The following is a 22,559-nucleotide window of genomic DNA, read 5'->3' as shown; positions in this document are numbered from 1 at the left end:
TAAGGTTTTAAGGTAAGATAAGGTTTTACAGATAAGCGCTCAATAAATGCGATCGAATGAATGGGAATGTAAGTCTGTCATATTTTCACAGAAATATCTGTCACAGGATTTCTCACGGAAGGGATCTCTGATGGAATTTATTGGTTTGTACCACATACAGTAAAATCAAGACGCATATATGTGGGTGCTTAATACGTCTTACATGATGGTGATGGCTGAATGGGGTTGACATGGGATTAATCTTCCAGGTTTGATTGCGTTTCAGAGAATTTACACCATGACTTTTGGCAGAAGGCAATCCATTTTATTCTGTTTGTGTTTTCTAGAGATTAAGCATCTGGGTCTGTTTTCTCCTGATTGCTGAGGCAGAGCATCTTTCCTTATTCTACTTTGTTATTATTGTTGTAATTATTAGTGTTATTATTATCTTATATGTTAAGGGCTTACTATGCGTCAAGCACCGTTCTAAATCCTGGGATAGATACAAGTTAATCAGGTTGGATACAGTCCCTGTCCCACATGGGACTCGCCATCTAAATCTAAATTCTCAATCTCACAGTCAACGCTGACATTACCCTGAAAAAGATTGTGAAACCCTGCTGTCCCGTGGCAAGAACATTCCCTTTTTTATCATTTGATAAAAGTATTTATCAAAATATCAAATGATAAAAGTGTCAGTCAGTGGTATTTTTTGAGCACTTTCTTTGTGCAGAGCATTATACTCTTGGCAGAGTACAGTAGAACGTAAGTCTGTCTGGAGAGCAGCGTGGCTCGGTGGAAAGAGCCCCGGCTTGAGAGTCAGAGGTTGTGGGTTCTAATCCCGCTCTGCCACTTAGCTGTGTGACTTTGGGCAAGTCACTTGACTTCTCTGTCCCTCACGTCATCTGGAAAATGGGGATTAAGACTGTTTTTAGCCCCACGTGGGACAACCTAATTACCTAGTGTCTGCCCAGCGCTTAGAACAGTGCTTGGCACGTAGTAAGCACTTAACAAATACCAAAATTATTATTATTATTATTACCCCTACTCTTTTACTTCTTGATTACTGAGGCAATTTGGCTTGCTTGTCTTCCCCATTAGACTGTAAACTCCTGGAGATTGGGTCCCAACTCTTTTACTTCTTGTATATTCCCAAAAACATCTTGTACAGTACTCCAAACCCAGCAGGCAGAGTAAGCTCCTTTAATTTTTTTTTACGATATTCGTTAAGCACTTACCATTTGCCAGGCACTGTAGTAAGCGCAAGGGTAGAGACAAGCTAATCAGATTGGAGACAGTGCATGTCCCACATGAGGCTTACAGTCTTAGTCCTTATTTAACCGATGAGGTAACTGAGGCCCAGAGAAGTTAAGTGACCGGCCCACCGTCACATAGCATGGCTATTGAGAAGCAGCGTGGCTCAGTGGAAGGAGCCCGGGTTTGGGAGTCAGAGGTCGTGGGTTCTAATCCCGGCTCTGCCACTTATTGGCTCTGTGACTTTGGTCGAGTCACTTGACTTCTCTGGGCCTCAGTTACCTCATCTGGAAAATGGGGATGAAGACTGTGAGCCCCACGTGGGACAACCTGATAACCTTGTATCAACCCCAGCGCTTAGAACAGTGCTTGGCACGTAGGAAGCACGTAACAAATACCATCATTATTATTATCATTATAGCAGACAAGTGGGGAAGCTGGGATTAAAACTCTGGTCCTCTGACTCCCAAGCCCATGGTCTTTCCACTAGGCCACGCTTCCTCACTCGACAGAGTGTAAACTCCTGTGGGTAAGGATTATGTCACTTGATTCTAGACTGCTAAGCATCCAGTGCAGTTAACTATGCCAGGAGGGTGTCCAGTAAATGCCACTAATCCTCCAATGATCGTGACGACATTAACTCCGGAAACTTTAAAGTGTTTACGGTGTACTCTCCTAAGCACTTAATACAGCACTCTGTACATGGTCAGCACTCGATAAATACCACCGATTGACCGATGGCTGGAGATACGTTTAAAAAGGATTTTTAGTATTTGCGAGTATCACTGTTTTTTGTTGGTTTTTTTTGCAGGTAAGGTATGCAAAGGTGTACTTGAGGGAAACCACTCTCATTTCCCCATTTCCCATTTTACTGTTTGGGGGCGATATAGAAGTACAGCACCGGGAGCGTCTCCTGTCTGTCGACGGCTGGATCTACTTTCAGGTTCGTGTCGATTTTCGTTGCTGAAGATCTTTCCTTTTCAGGCGTTATTAAAAGGGCTTTATTGGATTTCACAAAGGCATGCTTTTTTTATGCGCAGTTTCCCTGTAGGGTTTAAAGTGTGATAATGCAACGTGATGATTGTTTTATGGTACTTTTTAAGCGCTTACTATTTATCAAACACCATTCTGAGCACTGGGGTTAGTACAGATCAGGTAGTTCGGACACTGCCCCGGTCCCGCATGGGGCTTAAAGAATTAATTGGGGGGGGGGGGCAGGTATTGAATCCCCAATTTACAGTTAAGGAAACTGAGGCACAGAGAAGGCAAACGACTTGCCCAGGGTCACACAGCAAGCGGTTGGCAGAGCTGGGATTAGAACCCAGGTTCTCTGACTCCGAGACCCACTCTCTGCCCACTGGGCCATGCTGTTTCTTCACAGAATCAGTCATTCATATTTACTGAGCACTTAGTGTGCAGAGCACCGTACTAAACACTTGGAAAAGTACAACACAGTAATAGACACATTCCCTGCCCACAACGAGCTCACAGTCTAGAGGGGGACAAGACATAGAAGAAACTTTTAGGAGTTGTTCTATTGAAAAGAAAAGACCCAGAGTGTAGGTGCTGATGGAGGAGTTGGGACATAGGAGAAGTAGTGAGGACATTGTCTCCAGACCCAGGTTGAAGAGGGTCTCCAGTGGACTAAAAGAGTAAACAGAGTGGAAAAGTCAAACCCAATGAGAGCAGAGTTTGGCTCTTTGCTCTTGGATGGCCGAATCGCGCCGAAGACCCTTTGAAACTGTCATTTTATGTGACGGCGGGGAGGGGGAGATTGCAGAGAATCCAGGAGATAGGTAAAGGTGAGAAAAGCAGGAGGCCTGGAGTGTACGATCGGTTAGCTGGGAAGTGAAGGGGATTATTGGGGAGCGGAGAAAAGGTGGGATCCTGGGAATGTCACTGATGATGCCGAGAAAAAATGAGGAACTGGTAGAGACAACAAGAATCGTCAGGTCAGCAGGGTGGTGTGTATCTCATCAGTGTGGTCTACAACACCTAAAATTGTAGAGTCTAGTTCTTACTCTATTTTTAATGGTATTTTTCAAACACTAAGTTCCACGCACTGTACTGAGTCCCGGGTTGATACAAACTAATCGGGTTGGACACCGTCCCTGTCCCTCATGGGGCTCCTGGTCTTAATCGCCATTTTCCAGATGAGGGAACCGAGGCCCAGAGAAGTGAAGTGACCTGCCCAAGGTCGCACAATAGACAAGTGGAGGAGTCGGGATTAGAACTCAGGTCCTTTCCATTCCCAAGCCCCTGCTCTCTCCATTAGGTCACACTGCTTCTCCATTTTTACTCGTTTATGGAGCAGTATTATATAGTTTCATGCTCCATTACAGGCTATTCATTCCTCTGTTGCCTACAGAATGCTTATTTAGAGATTTAACAGTAAAACAATCATTCATTCAATAGTATCTATTGAGCACTTACTGTGTGCAGAGCACTGTACTAGGCACTTGGAATGTTCCATTAGGCAACAGATACAGTCCCTGCCTATTGACGGGCTTACAGTCTAATCGAAAACAGAAATGAGGAGGTGAACTTTTTCTTTGTTTATATTCCAGCTGCAAAGACAGATCTGATCTCAAGCCTCTTTTTTACGTGGATCACTTTTTTTAATTGCTAACCTACACCTCTCCATTTATACAGGCTCCTGTGAAGATTGCAGTTATTTTCAAACAACTGAGAGTTCTCATTGAATCTGTTTTAAGGAAAAAACTTGAAAATCCTAAGATGTCCCTTGAAGGTAAGGATCGTGCCGTGCATAACAAACCAGCCTGAATACCAACCGCAGTATTTGGTGTTAGATCCCATAAAGCTCCTCAATATTAGCCAAGCGTCCAAAGTGTTGTTTAGGGTAAAACTACATCGTATCCTTTCCTTTCCTCTCCTCTAGACTTGTAAACTCGTTCTCTAGACTGTAAGTTCGTCCACCAGGTTGTAAACTCACCCTCTAGGCTTCCCAGCTTCTCCTCCAGGCTTGTGAGCTCGTTAGGGGCAGGGAACGGGACTCAGTTTTCCTCTCCCGCTACCCGGAAGAACCAAATTAATTCTTTCGTATCGTGCTTTCCCAAGCGCTTGGTACAGTGTTCTGCACAGATAAGCGCCCCATAAAAACGATCGACGGATTGATAGGAACTTGCTGGGACCCGAATAGTCGATGTTGCTGATGTGATATCTGTTAGGCACTTACTACGTACCAAAATTGGTATTAATCACTAGGGTGGATACAAGATTGTCAGGTCAGGCACCCTCCCTGTCTCCCTCGGGGCTCACTGTCTAATGAAGAGGGAGAACGGGGATTGAATCCCCATTTCACGGATGAGGAAACTGAGGAACAGAGAAGTGAAGTGACTTGTCCAGAGTCACGGCAGACACATGGTAGATCCGGGATGAGAACGCTTATCCTCTGACTCTCGGACCCATGCTTTTTTTTTTTAAATGGAATTTGTTAAGCACTTACTATGTGCCAAAGCTCTGTTCTAAACACTGGGGTAGACAGAAGGTTTTCAGGTTGTCCCACATGGGGTTCACAGTCTTCATCCCCATTTTACAGATGAGGGAACTGAGACACAGAGAAGTTAAGTGACTGCCCCAAAGTCACACAGCTGACAAGTGGCGGAGCCGGGATTAGAACCCACGACCTCTGACTCCCAAGCCCGAGCTCTTGCCACTAGACTACGCTGCTTCTTAGTTTAACAGAGGTAATTCGGCTCCAGACTCGAGATAGATGATCCTTTAACACATTTATCCTGTCACTTTCATCTCCTGTGGTCAGTTTATTCACCGTAACTATTCACAATAAAGTTATCAAGTCGTGGGGAGAGTCATGTATGTATTTGTACAATTGTAATGGATTATTGGGTTGAGTTCTTTTATTTTTCTTTTCCCTTAGATGACAAGATTTTACAAATCATCACAGAATTGATAAGAACAGAGCATACTAACTGAAACTAGAATCGAGGGGCAAAAATTGCATCGTCTTAAACATCAAGTTGAAGAGGTGGTAAACAAACGTATGTGGAAATGGATCATCCCTAAAGTATTTCAGCGTGTAAAATGTCAATACTAGGTGTAACTTGGAAGAAAACGCATAGACTTTACATATGTGTAATTTTTCTAATTCCTTTTTAGCGATGATGATGATGAATCGTATTTGCCATTTCGGTTACAATAAATTCTTTGGTGCCACTTGTCCCAGTTACCAGAGCCCAATCCAAGGTAAAAATTGATTTCAAGCCTTAATTTTGTGGCTCCGAATTGGCCACATTCCTCTCCTCCTTAGATAGTCGGTCAGTGGTACTGATTGAGCGCTTACTGTGTGCAGAGCACTGTACGAAGTCCTTGGGAGAGTACAGCGCAGCAGAATTAGTAGGCACATTCCATGCCCACAACAGAATTATCGAAGATACAGGTTCCAAATACGTCCCAGCTCGCCCTGCCACTGAAGCCGTTTTGGTTTCTAAAATGACCTCTTTCCTATATTGAGCAGGATTAGACAGCTAGTTGAAAAGATCTGCGTAGTTTCCTTGGAGAAAAAGATAACACTTTTTTGAAGCGAAAACCAATCGTTTTTGTCAGGGCCAGGGGAGAATTAAGGATTCCCATTCACTTCACACAAAAACCAGTCAGTCGTGTTTATTGAGTTTACTGGGAGAAGACAAGCTTTTGTAAACCGGTTCCCATCCCACGAGGAGCTTACTGTCTAGAGGGATAAACGCTATAGTGGTAGAACAGTATACGACCCTTTTCCTTAGGAAAGCAACTCCTGAGATAAGGGTCAAGTTAGAAAAATGCAAAATTACATTCATTCAGAGAGGCACATCAATCAGTCATATTTATTGAGCGCTTACTATGTGCAGAGCACTGTACTAAGCGCTTGGAAGAGTGCAAGAGAATTAGCAGGCACGTTCCATGCTCGTAACGAGCTTCCAGTTTAGAGTGGACACAGACATTAATATGAATAATAAGTAATTTACATCACTTTCAGACTTTGAAGCTGCCGATTTAGTGTCCAGTCACAGTTCATAGGTGAGTTAAGATAAGTAAGGGCCGAACTGTATAAAGCCATTTTGAACCTGATTAAAAATTACGGCCAACGTACAAGAGATACCTTTTAAAGACTTCTCAACTAGCCACGGGCTCTCCATTTTTTTTCCAAACAATTCCATTTGAAGGTTATAAAGTGTGTATGAAAGTAGCCCATTTTTGGAAAGAAGAGAGAGAAGCTCCCAAACCGAAATGGAACAGAACAAGGTAGTAATGTGGATGCTTTCTGAATAAGTCTTGTAGCGGGTAGGGAATGTGTCTGTTGTATTGTGCTCTGCAAAGCACGTCGTACTGTGCTGTGCAAATAGTAAGCACTCAATAAATACTATTGATGGTGAATAAGTCTTGGAGTTAATGTTTATTTTCAGTGGGCAAATAATTCCACCTGTGGCACCCTTATGCTTGGATTTATACCTTTTATTCACCCCACAGCACATATGTACCTATCCATGATTTATCTTATTGTTTCTCCCCTCTTTAGACAAGCTCCTTGTGGACACGGAACTCGCCTACCCACTCCAATATTGTACTTTCCCAAGCACATAGTACACTGCTCTGCAAACAGTAAGCACTCAAGAAATACAGTTGATTGAAATCGAATTTTTTTTTATGCCCCCAGCCACGAGAAGCAGGGTGGCTTAGTGGAGAGAGCCCGGGCCTGGGACTCAGAAGGACTTGGCTTCTAATCCTGCCTCTGCTGTGTGCCCTTGGACAAGTCACTTTACTTCCCGGTGCTTCAGTTCCCTCATCTGCAAAATGGGGCTTAAGACAGTGAGCCCCATGTGGAACAGGGACCGTGTCCCACCCGGTTTGCTGGTTTCTCCCCCAGTGCTTAGTACAGTACCTGCCACATAGTAAGCACTTAAATATCACAATTATTTCCTATGTTTCTGTCCCATTCAAAGTTCACTAGAATTTTAGTCACTTCTGTGCCTTTGAAGTGCAAGGCAGTCATAAAGATAATTGAGCAAATGTCAATCAGTGGGTATTTATTGAGTGCTTACTATGTATAGAGCACTATACTAAGCGTTTGGGAGCGTACAATACAACAGAGAGGGTAGGCACGATTCCTGCCCACAGGGGCTAACAATCTATGCTATTTTAACAACATGTCTGCTGAGAGTAGGCCACCCAAATTGCACTTTTTGCTAACGAGTCGGAGAACGAGCACAACTGTAGTGATTGGCTGTATGACTTTGGTATATCAACAACGACGACTTTTACTTGACTCAGTCGGATTCACTGAGCACTTACTGTGTGCTTGTGATGATAATAATTCATTCAATAGTATTTATTGAGCACTTACTCTGTGCAGAGCACTGTACCAAGCACTTGGAATGTACCAATCGGCAACAGAGACAGTCCCTGCCCATTGATGGGCTTACAGTCTAATCGACTAATACTAATTATTAGACTACAGTGTAATAATAATAATGATGGTATTTGTTAAGCACTTACTATGTGCCATGCACTGTCCTAAGCACTAGGGTAGATACAAGGTAATCAGGTTGTCCCACGTGGGGCTCACAATCTTAATCCCCATTTTACAGATGAGGGAACTGAGGCCCAGAGAAGTGAAGTGACTTGCCCAAAGTCACACAGTTAAGTGGCGAAGTGGGGATTAGAACCCATGACCACTGACTCCCAACCCTGGGCTCTTTCCACTAAGATACGCTGCTTCTACAACAATATAACAGACCCATTGTTTGCCCACAATGAGTTTACAGTCTAGAGGGACTGAGAATGAAGACACTGAATTACTCTGGTCACTCAACGTATTGTATTCAGTAGAACCGTCTCCTATATCAAAATCCGATTTCATTCATTCATTCAATAATATTTATTGAGCGCTTACTATGTGCAGAGCACTGTACTAAGCGCTTGGAATGGACAAATGGGTAACAGAGACAGTCCTTGCCCTTTGACGGGCTTACAGTTTAATCGGGGGAGACGGACAGACAAGAACAATGGCAATAAATAGAATCGAGGGGAAGAACATCTCATTAAAACAATAGCAGATAAATAGAATCAAGGTGATGTACATCTCATTAACAAAATGAGTAGGATAATGAAGATATATACAGTTGAGCGGACGAATGCAGGGTTGAGGGGATGGGACGGGAGAGGGGGAGGAACCAGAGGGAAAGGGGGGAGCAGGGGTGCCAGAGGGGCTGTGGGCTTTATCGTGATTATGTTGTCTTGTTTTTGTCCCCCGATTAGACTGTGATCCCATCATTGGGCAGGGATTGTCTCTATCTGTTGCCGAATTGTACATTCCCAGAGCTTGGTACAGTGCTCTGGGTATAGTAAGCGCTCAATAAATACTATTTAATGAATGAATAACAATTACCTTTCCTTCCAAGGCCTATGCTATACCTAATTTTGAAATTGGAGTCAGTTTTCTTTTATCTGCCCCATCACTTAGTATGGTTTTTGGCAAGTTGTAAATACCTAACAAATAACGAGAAGCACCGTGGCCTCGTGGGTAGAGCACGCGCCCGGAGGTCAGAAGGATCTGGATTCTAATCCCGGCTCATCCGCTTGTTTGCGGTGTGACCTTGGGCAAGTCACTTCCCTTCTCTGGGCCTCGGTTCCCTCATCTGCAGAATGGGGATTGGTGCTGTGAGTCTCAGGCGGGACAGGCACTATGTCCAACCGGATTAGCTCGTATCTTCTCCAGTGCTTAGTACAGTGCCAGGCACATAGTAAGTGCTTAAATACCATTTTAAAAGTACCACAATCATTGTTATTAAAAGTAATAATCGGGGAACCAGATGGAAGTTATTTTCTACAACCTCCACAATCTCCCCTTTCCTCAAAAAAGTAAATTTGGGACATAATAATAATTATGGTATATTGTGAAGCACTTACTATGTGCCATGCACTGTTCTAAACGCTGGGGGGGATACAAGGGAATCAGCCTGTCCCACGTGGGGCTCACAGTCTTCATCCCCATTTTACAGATGAGGTAACTGAGGCACAGAGACATTAAGTGACTTGCCCAAGATCACACAGCAGACAAGTGGCAGAGCCGGAATTAGAACCCACGTCCTCTGACTCCCAAGCCCGGGCTCTTGCCACTAGGCCATACGGAGGAAGATCCAAGCAGAAGATAGTTCTGTGAAGGAAAACTCAACCCCTTCTTATTCACAGTGCACTTAATAAAGAGTGGAAAGCAGTAGCATTTTATTGAAAAGTGCAGTGTGAAAACTGAAGGTGAAAGCAAACATTTGTTAAAAAATGTAGACACCACACTTGCTTGAAGGACGGGTACCCTACATTCTTAATCTTGCAGGGATTTTCTGTAGCTTGTTTACCTTTCACCATCAGCTCTAATGTGCTGAATAAACGACATGCTTGGCTTTATTTACTCTTCTGCTCTGCACTGCAGGTCTTTCTACCCTGAGGAGTAAAAAGGGGATCAGGCCAATACATTTAAGGCACCAAAGCGATGTTGACAAATGGACAAATGTGAAGCCACCTTGATTTTTAGAGAAGGAACAAAACCAAATTCCAATATACTCGGCGATTTTTTTTCCCCTCAGAGTGGGGTAACTTGTTTTCTGATCCCAGACCTGTTTGCTTCAAAGGAGTTGAAAGTCCTGGGCCCAGAATCAGACCTGGAGCTGGGTGAGATTCGGCAAGGAAGACTGATTTTTTCCAGGAAGTTGGTCTGTCCTCTGGCTCTTGTTTTATTTGAGGTCTGTAAAAATACAATTAGTTGGCTTCAAATAAAAGCATTTCGTACAACCTCTCTCTTTCCTTGCCGTGGCTGAAAGGCTCAGCACGGTGAAGCGTGCTTAGTAAATGTGCAGATGAAAAGAATGTGAGAAATTCAGGTAAAATCTCGAGAAACACCTGAATTTAAGGCCTCGGAAGGTTGCCCACTAATGTAAATTCATGTTTGGAAGGTTGTTTAAATTTAAATTTAAATTCATGTTCCAACCTCCAAATTGTGTATGGATGGATGGAAAAGCCTATAACTGCAAGCCATTCAAATGTATTTTCTCTTTAGTTCCATAAGTAAAATAACTAATTTCTGCATGCTTTAGTGGAAAGAACCCGGCTGTGGGAGTCAGAGGACGTGGGTTCTAATCCCGGCTCCGCCACGTGTCTGCTGTGAGACCTTGGGCACGTCACTTCACTTCTCAGGGCCTCAGTTCCCTCATCTGTAAAATGGGGCTGAAGACTGAGCCCCATGTGGGACCACCTGACTACCTTGTATCTACCCCAATGCTTAGAACAGTGCTTGGCATCTAGTAAGTGTCTGCCGAATACCGTTATTATTATTATATTCCATCTAATGAGAGAAGCAGCGTAGCCTAATGTAAAGAGCACGGGCCAGGAAGTCGAAGGACCTGGGTTCTAATCACGGCTCCTCCACTTTGCTGTGTGACATGGGCGAGTCATTTAAGTTTTCTGTTTCTCGGTTTCCTCCACCGTTAAATGGTGTTTCCGCCACCTGTTCTCCCTCCTATTTAGGCTTTGAACACTTTGTAGAACAGGCACTAAATCTGACCCGATTATTTTGTTTCTACGCCAACCCTTAGAATGGTGCTTGACGCAGAGTAAGCCCTTAACAAATACCATATCAAACAGACAAATAGAGTAAGGTGGACACGATTCCTTCCAATAAAGAGCTTAAAGACTAGAGGGGGAACACAGACGTTAAAACGAATTACAGGCGGATAAGGATATATAATTCATTCATTCATTCAATAGTATTTATTGAGCGCTAACTATGTGCAGAGCACTGTACTAAGCGCTTGGGATGAACAAGTCGGATATATAAGTGCTGTGGGGTGGGTTGAAAATCAAAGTGCATAAGGGTTATAGACCTAAGTGCTTAAGCAACGCCTAAGAGAGGGAAGTAAGGTTTTAGGCAAGGCCTTAGGTGGAAGAGAGTCCATCTGGCCTGATTATCTTTTGTCCACCCCAGCACTTGCTAAAATACTTGGCACCTAGTAAGCTCCTTTTATATGGAGTTTGTTTTATTAAGTGCTAAGTATGTGCCAGGCACTGTACTAAGCTCTGGGGTAGATGCAAGTTAATCAGGTTGGACGCAGTCCCTGTCCCTCAGACGGCTCACAGATGAGGTAGCGCAGAAAAGTTGCACTTGCCCAGAGTCACAAAGCAGACAAGCAGGGGAGGCAGAATTAAAATCCAGGTCCTCTGACCCCCCAGGCTCTTTCCACTAGACCACGCTGTTTACCCTATCATCCAATCAATCTGATTATCCGGTAGGGCAGCGTAGCCTACTGGAAAAAGTACGGGCCTGGGAGCCAAAGGACCTGGGTCCTAATGCCGATCTGCCACTTGCCTGCTGTGTGACCTTGGGCAGGACAATTCACTTCTCTGGGCCTCAGTGTTCTCAACTATAAAATGGGGATTCGATAACTGGTCTCCCTCCTACTTCGACTGTGAGCCCCACGTGGCCCAAGGCATCTACTCCAGTGCTCAGAACCGTGCTTGACACAGAGGAGCTCTGCATACACCACACATAAAATGCTGGAGAGGCAAACTGATCCATTTCTCCATCCATTTGCAATAAATATTCTGTATATTTGATCGCACCGTTATATCGCTGTAAATCCCCGGGTTCCGTGCTGAGTTCTCTTGTTCTTCGCAGGTATTAGGGCGGGTGAGAAAGGCCAAGAGCCGTATGATCAGATCCCACTGAACAGCTGTTTCATTTGGACCTACACGCGGTGATTTGACATCTGAGCAGCAGCCCGCAGATTGTGCCCTCGGCCTCAACCTTTTGTTCATTTTTCAGCGGGGCCAGCTTTGCTCTAAATATGGGCGAGAAGTTGTTTTATTGTTTTTTTTTTGGTTTGGTGGGGGTTTTTATTAACCATGGTGAGCGTTGGACACTTGATAATTTACCCACCCCCAACCCCACAGCACTTACTTCCGTAGCTTTAAATTATATATTTTAAATTTAAATTTTAAATTACTTATTCATTACTATTTATTGAGTGCTTACTATGTGCAGAGCACTGTACTAAGCGTTTGGAATGGACAATTCGGCAACAGAGACGATCCCTGCCCATTGACGGGCTTACAGTCTAATTGACTAATTAATAATTAGTGTAATTAATTATTCATATTAATGTGTATCTCACCCTCAAGAATGGAAGCTCATTATAGGCAGGGAACATGTCTGCTAATTCTGTTGTATTGGAGTCTCCCAAGCGCTTTGTAAAGTGCTCTGCACATAGAGAAGCAGCGTGGCTCAGTGGAAAGAGCACGGGCTTTGGAGTCAGAGGTCATGGGTTCAAATCCCGGCTCGGCCACTTGTCAATTGTGTGACTTTGGGCGAGTCACTTAACTTCTCGGTGCCTCAGTTACCTCATCTGTAAAATGGGGATTAAGACCGTGAGCCCCATGTGGGACCTGATTCCCCTGTGTCTACCCCAGCGCTTAGAACAGTGCTTGACACACGGTAAGCGCTTAACAAATACCAACATTATTATTATTATAGTAAGCGCTCAATAAATATAACTGATTGGAAAAATACAAGACAATAGGTCCTATTTGCTGGATTCCACCCCAGCGCTTAGTACAGTGCATGGCACTGAGTAAGTGCTTAACAAATGCCACTATTATCATTATTATCATAAGTAAGTTGTGTTGGATACAATCCCTGTCTTTCATTCATTCAATCGTATTTATTGAGCGCTTACTGTGTGCAGAGCACTGTACTAAACGCTTGAAATTTGCAATTCTGCAACAGATAGAGACCATCCCTGCTCAACAACAGGCTCGCAGTCTAAAAGGGGGAGACAGGCAGCAAAACAAGTAGTCAGGCATCAATACCATCAAGATAAATAAAATCGTAGATATTTACACATCATTAATCAAATAGAATAATAAATAATATGTGGAAATATGCACAAGTGCTGTGGGGAGGGGAAGGGGGTAGAGCTGATGGGTTTCAGTTCTCCCATTTTCCAGATGAGGTAACTGAGGCCCAGAGAAGTGAAGTAACTTGCCCAAGGTCACACAGCAGCCGAGATTAGCTTGTAATAATAATGATACTAATAATAATTTGGTATTTGTTAAGCGCTTACTATGTGCCAAGCACTGTTCTAAGCGCTGGGTAGATACAGGGTAATCAGGTTGTCCCACGTGGGACTCACAGTCTTTGTCCCCATTTTACAGATGAGGTAACTGAGGCACGGAGAAGTTAAGTGACCTGCCCAAAGTCGCACAGCTGATAAGGGGCAGAGTCGGGATTATGGTATTTGTTAAGCGCTTACTGTGTGCCAAGCACTTTTCTAAACGCTGGGGTAGAGCAGGTTGTCCCACAGGGGGCTCACAGTTTTCATCCCCATTTTCCAGAGGAAGGAACTGAGGCCCAGAGAAGTGAAGGGACTGGCCCAAAGTCACCTAGCTGACAATTGGCAGAGCCGGGATTGGAACCCACGACCTCTGACTCCCAAGCCCGGGCTCTTTCCACTGAGCCACGCTGCTTCTCTCTAGGCAGCCAAACAAGTAAATAGTCATCAATAGCATCAAGAGAAATAGAATTATAGATATATACGCATCAAAACAAGTAAATGGGCATGAATATAATAAATAGAATAAATAATACGTACAAATCTACACAAGTGCTTTTGGGGGGAAGGGGGAAGAGCAGAGGGAGGGAGTCGGGGCGATGGGGAGGGGAAGAGGAGCAGAGGAAAGGGGAGGCTCAGTCTGGGAAGGCCTCCTGGAGGAGGTGAGCCTTCACTAGGGCTTTGAAGGGGGGGGAAAGAGTGATTGTTTGGTGGATTTCATTCATTCATGCATCCAATCGTATTTATTGACCATAAACTGTGCAGAACGCTGTACTAAACGTTTGGAAAGTACAATTCGGCCATAGATAGAGACAAGCCCTGCCCAACAAGGGGCTCACCGTCTAAAGAAGCAGTGTGGTTTAGTGGAAAGAGCCCGGGCTTTGGAGTCAGAGGTCATGGGTTCGAATTCCAACTCCGGGTCAGCTGTGTGACTGTGGGCAAGTCACTTAACTTCTCTGGGCCTCAGTGACCTCATCTGTAAAATGGGGATTAAGACTGTGAGCCCCACGTGGGACAACCTGATTCCCTTGTGTCTACCCCAGCGCTTAGAACGATGCTCGGCACATAGTGAGCGCTTAACAAATACCAACATTATTATTATTATTATTGCTACTTGTCAGCTGTGTGACTTTGGACAAATCACTTTACTTCTCTGGGCCTCAGTGAACTCATCTGCAAAATGGGTGAAGACTGAGCCCCACGAGGGACAACCTGATAACCTTATATCTACCCCAGCGCTTAGAACAGTGCTTGGCACAGAGTAAGTGTTTAACAAATACCGATGTTATTATTACTGTTATTATTCTCGGTGCCTCAGTTCCCTCATCTGTAAAATGGGGATGAAGACTGTGAACCCCACGTGGGATAACCTCACTCCCCTGTATCTACCCCAGCGTTTAGAATAGAGCTTGGCACATAGTAAACGCTTAACAAATACCATCATCATCATTATTATCATTATTCTCTGTGCCTCAGTTCCCTCCTCTGTAAAATGGGGACTAAGACTGTGGACCTCCCATGGGACCCCATGATAACCTTATATCTATCCCAGCGCTTAGAGCGGTTCTTGCAACATAGTAAGTGCTTAAGAAATGCCAACTTTAAGAGCACGGGCTTGGGAGCCAGAGGTCATGGGTTCGAATCCCGACTCCGCCCCTTGTCAGCTGTGTGACTGCGGGCAAGTCACTTCACTTCCCTGGGCCTCAGTTCCCTCAACTGTAAAATGGGGATTAAGACTGTGAGCCTCACGTGGGACCACCTGATTACCCTGTATTATCCCAGCGCTTAGAACGGTGCTCTGCACATAGTGAGCGCTTAACAAATACCAACATTATCATTATTATTATTATTAATAAAATGTGGATTAAGCCTGTGAGCCCCATGGGGGACCACCTGATGACCCTGGATCTCCCCCAGCGCTCAGAACAGTGCTCTGCACAGAGTAAGCGCTTAACAAATGCCCACATTATTATTAGTAGTATGATGATGATGATTCTCGGGGCCTCATTTCCCTCAGCTGTAAAATGGGGGTGAAGACAGCGAGGCTCCCCTGGGACCACCTCATGACCCTCTATCTACCCCAGCGCTTAGAGCAGTGTTTGGCAAATGCGAACGTTATGCTTATTATTATTATTATTATTGTTATCATTGTGGCTATTATTGGTCTCATTGTTGTTATTGTTATTATTGTTGTTATTATTATTGCTGTTGTTATAACTAAGAGTGAGGAGCTGGTGGGGCGGGAGCGATGGCGGGGCGTCGACTCAGAGGCCGCGCAGGGCCGCGGTTGCCCGGGCAACCACCCGACGCCCCGGTGGCGGGGGACGGGGCGGCGCGCGCGCGCTCCTGGCGCGGGAAAGCGCGGGTCGGGCGCCGCTTGCGGCTCAGCCAATCAGCGCCCAGGGGGCGGGGAGAGGGGCGGGGCCGGAGAGGGGCGGGGCCAGCGCCCCTACATAGCGCCCGTCTGCGCCTGCGCCAAGGTGGCCGGCGCCGTCTGCTGCTGCAGCTGCGGCTCTAGCAGCTGGGGGCGCTGTGCTGCTGCGGCCGGAGGCGCGGTGCTGTTGCGCGGGGCGCTGCGCTGCTGCGCGAGGCGCTGCTGCGCGAGGCGCTGCTGCGCGGGGCGCTGTTGCGCGGGGCGCTGTTGCGCGAGACGCTGTGCTGTTGCGCGAGACGCTGTGCTGCTGCGCGAGGCGCTGTGCTGTTGCGCGAGACGCTGTGCTGCTGCGCGAGGCGCTGTGCTGCTGCGCGGGGCGCTGTTGCGCGGGGCGCTGTGCTGTTGCGCGAGGCGCTGTGCTGCTGCGCGAGGCGCTGTGCTGCTGCGCGGGACGCTGTGCTGTGCTGCTGCGCCGGTCCCCGCGGATGCCCACCGCCTTCCCGGACGGGGCGGGAGCCCCGGGCAGCGCCGCGCAGCTGGACCTGCAGACGTTCCGGGACTACGGCCACAGCTGCTACGTCTTTGGCAAGGGGCTGGAGAGCCGCTTCCATCCGCGGGGGGCCCTCGACCAGCAGCCGCAAGTGAGGCAGGACACCCCCCTCCTCACCCCCTCTTCCTCCACTCGGAATAATAATGTGGGGATGTGTTAAGCGCTTACTCTGTGCAGAGCGCTGTTCTAAGCGCTGGGGGAGATCCAGGGGCATCAGGTCGTCCCACGTGAGGCTCACGGGCTTCACCCCCATTTGACAGATGAGGTCCCTGAGGCCCAGAGAAGTGAAGAGACTTAATAATAATGTGGGGATGTGTTAAGCGCTTACTCTGTGCAGAGCGCTGTTCTAAGCGCTGGGGGAGATACAGGGTCATCAGGCCATCCCACGTGAGGCTCACGGGCTTCACCCCCATTTGACAGATGAGGGAACTGAGGCCCAGAGAAGTGAAGAGACTTAATAATAATGTGGGTATTTGTTAAGCGCTTACTCTGTGCAGAGCGCTGTTCTAAGCGCTGGGGGAGATCCAGGGTCATCAGGTCATCCCACGTGAGGCTCACGGGCTTCACCCCCATTTGACAGATGAGGTCCCTGAGGCCCAGAGAAGTGACTTAATAATAATGTGGGTATTTGTTAAGCGCTTACTCTGTGCAGAGCGCTGTTCTAAGCGCTGGGATAGATACAGGGTCATCAGGTCGTCCCACGTGAGGCTCACAGTTAATCCCCATTTTACAGATGAGGTCCCTGAGGCACAGAGAAGGGAAGTGACTTGCCCAGTCACCCAGGTGACAAGTGGCAGAGCCGGGAGTCGAACCTATGACCTCTTCATCCCTTCCGTCTGGTTGAGCGCTTCCTCTGTTCAGAGCACTCTACTAAGCGCTTGGGAACTACAACCCCATGAGGTCGTCGCTTCCAATCCCGGCTCTGCCGCTTGTCAGCTGTGTGGCTTTGGGAGACTCCCTTCATTTCTCTGGGCCTCTTCCCTCAACTGTCAGATGGGGAGGAAGACGGTGAGCCCCACGTGGGACAACCGGATCGCCTTGTATCCTCCCCAACGCTTAGAACAGTGCTTTGCAAATAGTAAGCGCTTAACAAATGCCATTCATTATTATTATTACAATTCGGCAACAGAGACAATCCCTACCCCTCTTTTCCTCTACGTGTCCCCCTCTGTCCTTCTCCTCTTTTTTTTTCTCCTCCTGCTCCTCCTCCTCTTTTTCTCCTCCTCCTCCTCCTCCTTTTCTTCTCCTCCTCCTCCTCCTCCTTCTCCTTTTCTCCTCCTCCTCCTCTTTTTCTTCTCCTCCTCCTCCTCTTTTTCTTCTCCTCCTCCTCTTTTTTACGAGATGTTCTTCCCCTTGACGCTGTTTAGTGCCATTGTTCTTGTCTGTCCGTCTCCCCCGATTAGACTGTAAGCCCGTCAAACGGCAGGGACTGTCTCTATCTGTTGCCGACTTGTTCATCCCAAGCGCTTAGTACAGTGCTCTGCACATAGTAAGCGCTCAATAAATACTATTGAATGAATGAATGAATTTTTCTTCTCCTCCTCCTCCTCCTCTTTTCTTCTTCTCCTCCTATTTTTTCTCCTCCTCCTCTTTTTCTTCTTCTCCTCCTCCTCCTCTTTTTTTCTCCTCCTCCTCTTTTTCTCCTCCTCCTCCTCCTCCTCCTTTTTCTTCTTCTCCTCCTCCTCATCTTCGTTCTCCTCCTCCTTCACACGGTCCACTCTCCTCCTGCAATTACCTCTCGCTCCCGGGCCAGCCCTGGGGATTCGTCTTCTCTTCCTCTCCCTCTTTATTCCCTTTCCATTGCAGCCAGAGAAGGAGCATGGCCTAGTGGATAGAGCCTGACTTTGGGAGTCAGAGGTTTTGGGATCTAATCCTGGCTCCGCCACTTGTCAGCTCTGTGACTTTGGGCAAGTCGCTTAATAATAATGAAAATGATGGTATTTAAGTGCTATGTGCCAAGCACTGTTCTAAATACTGGGTTAGCTACAAGGTGATCAGGTTCTCCCACGTGGGGCTCAGAGTCTTAGTTCCCATTTGGCAGATGAGGTAACTGAGGCACAGAGTAGTTAAGCCTCATCCCATCATACAGTCAATTGTAGTTATTGAGCGCTTACCGTGTGCAGAGCCCTGTACTAAACGCTCGGGAGAGGACAACAGAACAACAAACCGACACATTTCCCCACCCCCAAGAAGCTTCCAGGGTAGAGGGGGAGGCAGACATGAATCCCGTTGTGCAGGCTGGGCTCGCGTTGACGGAAGAAGCTGTGACCGCATGGCCGGCTTCGCCTCCTTCACTGTTAATTCTGCTGTTAAGCGCTTACTAGGTGCCAGGCACTGTACTAAGCACCGGAGGAGTGACGGATACAAGCAAATGAGGTTGGACAGAGTCCCTGTAATAATGTTGGTATTTGTTAAGCGCTTACTATGTGCCGAGCACTGTTCTAAGCGCTGGGGTAGACATAGGGGAATCAGGTTGTCCCACGTGGGGCTCACAGTCTTAATCCCCATTTTACAGATGAGGGAACTGAGGCACAGAGAAGTTAAGTGACTTGCCCACAGTCACACAGCCAACAAGTGGCAGAGCTGGGATTCGAACTCATGAGCCCTGACTCCAAAGCCCGTGTCCTTTCCACTGAGCCACGCTGCTTCTCCTCCCACGTGGAGCTCACAGTCTCCATCCCCATTTGACAGATGAGGGAACTGAGGCCCAGAGAAGCGAAGTGACTTGCCCAAGGTCCTGCCTTCCTTCCCCGCAGGTGACGGCCGAGTCCCGCTGTCAACTGGTCAGCTGGCTGATCCCCGTCCATCGCCAGTTGGGCCTCTCCTTTGAATCGCTGTGCCTGGCGGTCAACACTTTGGACCGTTTCCTGGCCACCACCCCCGTGGCTGCAGACTGCTTCCAGCTTCTCGGGGTCACCGCGCTGCTCATCGCTTGCAAGCAGGTAATAATCAATAATAATAATATTGAGAATGATATTTAAGCGCTTACTATGTGCCAGGCACTGTTCTAAACGCTGGGGTAGATAATCGGGTTGGACACAGTCCCTGTCCCATGAGGGGCTCACAGTCTTCATTCCCAATTTACAGAGGAAGGAAATGAGACACAGAGAAGTGAAGGGACTTGCCCCACGTCACACACAGCAGACGAGTGACGGAGCCGGGATTAGAACCCAGGTCCTTCTGACTCCCAAGCCCGGGCTCTATCCCCTAGGCCATGCTGCTTCTCTGGATACAGGGTACTCCCAAGTCCAACCTGGACTGGCGAGCGTTGCCCGGATCCTTCCCCTCAGGAACACCCCAAAGTCTTCCCGGATTTATTGGCCAACTGGGGAGACCTTGCGACCTGGTGCACTTACCTGGGTGTGTGTGTGTGAGACCTTGGGCAAGCCGCATATCCTCTCGGCCTCAGTTTCCTCCTCTGAAAAGCACTTGACCTCCCTCCCCCCCGCCCCTCCTTTAGACGGCAAGCACAGATGGAACAGGGACCGTCATTGAATTGGCACATATTAAGCGCCCAACAAAGAGCACAGGTATTTTTTAGACCGCGGACTCGTGAGGGGAGGGAATGTTTCAGTGTGTTGTTATATTGTACTCTCCCAAGCGCTTAGTACAGTGTTCCGCAGCACTGTAGAATCAGCATGGCGTAGTGGCTAGAGCCCGGGCCTGGGAGTCAGAAGGTCATGGGTTCTAATCCCGGCTTGGCCACTTGTCTGCTGGGTGACCTTGGGCAAGTCACTTTACTTCTTTGGGCCTCAGTTACCTTGCCTGTAAAATGGGGATGGAGACTGAGAGCCCCACATGGGACCGGGACTGTGTCCAAACCGAATTGCCTGTATCGACCCTGGCGCTTAGTACGGTGCCCGGCACACGGTTAAGCGCTTAACGAATACGATCATCCTCATCTGCACACCGTAAGGGCTCAGAAACCACGACCGAAGGAATGAGTATTATCTTTTTATGGATGTTAAGGGCTTACTACGTGCCGGGGACCGTCCCAAGCACTGGGGTAGGTACCAGGACGGAAACAGTCTGGGTGGGGTAGCTTCAAGCTAATCAGGTTGCGCACAATCCCTGTCCCACCTGGGCTCACCGTCTTCATGCCCCTTTTCCAGATGAGATCACTGAGGCCCGGCTAAATGAAGCAGCTCGCTCCAGGTCACCCAGCAGAGAAGCGGCGGAGCCGGGATGAGAAGTCCGGTCCTTCCTGGTGGCTGGAGCAGGGGCCCGGGGGAGGGGGGGGTCAGAAGGTCACGGGTTCCCCTCCCGGCTCAGCCCCCTGTCTGCCGGGTGACCTCGGGCAGGCCGCTTTGCTTCTCTGGGCCTTCGGCGACCTCATCTGGGCAACGGAGCTTAAGACTGTGGGACAACCCGACGACCGTGTCTCCACCCCGGCGCTTGGCACGTAGTAAGCGCTTAACAAATCCCATAACACATAAACCACGCCGCCGCCGCCGCCGCCGCTGATGGCTTGCGTGGGTGTGTTGCAGGTGGAGGTGCACCCGCCTCGAGTGAAGCAGCTCCTGACGCTCTGCTGCGGCGCCTTTTCCCGCCAGCAGCTCTGCAACCTGGAATGCATCGTCCTGCACAGACTGCAGTTCCGGCTCGGGGCGCCCACCATCGGCTTCTTCCTGGACCATTTCACCCAGGCGCGGCTGGCGTCGAGCCAGGGGGACCCCGACGAGGCGGTGGCCGCCCGGGGCCTGGCCCGGGCCCTGGCCCAGCTCAGCCTGGCCGACTACGCCTTCAACCGGTTCGCCCCCTCCCTCCTGGCCGCCTGCTGCCTGGGCCTGGCCGACCACATCCTAGGCCACCGGACGCCGCTGGACCTCGAAGGGACTGACCACCCGGAGGCCGCGCTGCGGGACTGTCTGGACCGGCTGCGGTTACTCGTCTCTTTGAACGGAGACACCTTGGCCCGCGTCTTGTCCCCTCCCCTCTCCCCAACAGGCCCGAGGCCGGACGGTTAGACCTCGACCCTCCCCCCCCTCCCGCCACCTTCCAGCAGATCCCCTGCCACAACCCGGGCGGCCGACGGTGCCCCTTGATTTGTGGGTTTTGTATCAGAGAGCGGCAGGAGTGTGTGGGTCTGTATGTCTGTATGTGTCCGTGTGTGTTTATTATAAGAATAATGATAATTTTTAAATCCTTACTATGTGCCAGTCACCGTATTAAGCGCTGGGACTCGACCCTTCCCCCCTCCCGCCACCTTCCAGCAGATCCCCTGCCACAACCCGGGCGGCCGACGGTGCCCCTTGATTTGTGGGTTTTGTATCAGAGAGCGGCAGGAGTGTGTGGGTCTGTATGTCTGTATGTGTCCGTGTGTGTTTATTATAAGAATAATGATAATTTTTAAATGCTCACTATGTGCCAGTCACCGTATTAAGCGCTGGGACTCGACCCTTCCCCCCTCCCACCACCTTCCAGCAGATCCCCTGCCACAACCCGGGCGGCCGACGGTGCCCCTTGATTTGTGGGTTTTGTATCAGAGAGCGGCAGGAGTGTGTGGGTCTGTATGTCTGTATGTGTCCGTGTGTGTTTATTATAAGAATAATGATAATTTTTAAATGCTCACTATGTGCCAGTCACCGTATTAAGCGCTGGGACTCGACCCTTCCCCCTCCCACCACCTTCCAGCAGATCCCCTGCCACAACCCGGGCGGCCGACGGTGCCCCTTGATTTGTGGGTTTTGTATCAGAGAGCGGCAGGAGTGTGTGGGTCTGTATGTCTGTATGAGTCCGTGTGTGTTTATTATAAGAATAATGATAATTTTTAAATGCTCACTATGTGCCAGTCACCGTATTAAGCGCTGGGACTCGACCCTTCCCCCCTCCCACCACCTTCCAGCAGATCCCCTGCCACAACCCGGGCGGCCGACGGTGCCCCTTGATTTGTGGGTTTTGTATCAGAGAGCGGCAGGAGTGTGTGGGTCTGTATGTCTGTATGTGTCCGTGTGTGTTTATTATAAGAATAATGATAATTTTTAAATGCTCACTATGTGCCAGTCACCGTATTAAGCGCGGGGACAGATGCAAGCAAATGGGGTTGGACACAGTCCCTGTCCCACGTGGGGCTCCCACTCTCTTAATCCTCATTTTCCAGAAGAGGGAACGGAGGCTCAGAGAAGTGAAGTGAGTTGCCCCAGGTCACACAGCAGACAAGCGGAGGAGTCGGGATTAGAACCCAGGACCCCTGACTCCCAGACTTGGTCGGAGTAGGGAAGACCCCTCCAGAGCGGGTTCTTTTATCCCGGGACGCCTGCGAGGCCTCGGCGGCAGAAATCCATCCGTC

At 48.3% G+C, this 22,559-nt stretch overlaps 2 protein-coding genes across 3 annotated transcripts in view; both read left to right on the top strand.

Annotated features, from left to right (window-relative positions):
* Positions 1-5,451, top strand: part of DHX29 (DExH-box helicase 29) — a 47,841-nt gene extending 42,390 nt beyond the window's left edge. For both annotated transcript variants that reach the window (XM_029064025.2, XM_029064034.1), the window contains 3 exons: positions 2,045-2,176; positions 3,886-3,982; positions 5,132-5,451. In XM_029064025.2, the coding sequence (XP_028919858.1) occupies positions 2,045-2,176; positions 3,886-3,982; positions 5,132-5,187 (285 nt within the window). In that variant the 3' untranslated portion in view covers positions 5,188-5,451. The remainder of the gene's footprint in view (positions 1-2,044; positions 2,177-3,885; positions 3,983-5,131) is intronic.
* A 3,608-nt stretch (positions 5,452-9,059) lies between these two features.
* Positions 9,060-22,230, top strand: CCNO (cyclin O). The gene is made up of 7 exons (XM_029053377.2): positions 9,060-9,108; positions 9,859-9,915; positions 11,915-11,926; positions 15,735-15,931; positions 16,017-16,361; positions 19,027-19,212; positions 20,758-22,230. Exons 1-7 carry the CDS (start codon positions 9,060-9,062, stop codon positions 21,235-21,237), a joined length of 1,326 nt encoding a protein of 441 aa, XP_028909210.1. The 3' UTR covers positions 21,238-22,230.
* Positions 22,231-22,559: the final 329 nt, after the last annotated feature.

This window comes from Ornithorhynchus anatinus, chromosome 1 (assembly GCF_004115215.2).
Source record: "Ornithorhynchus anatinus isolate Pmale09 chromosome 1, mOrnAna1.pri.v4, whole genome shotgun sequence".
Lineage (NCBI taxonomy): Eukaryota > Metazoa > Chordata > Mammalia > Monotremata > Ornithorhynchidae > Ornithorhynchus > Ornithorhynchus anatinus.
This window is presented reverse-complemented; position numbering and strand designations above follow the sequence as displayed.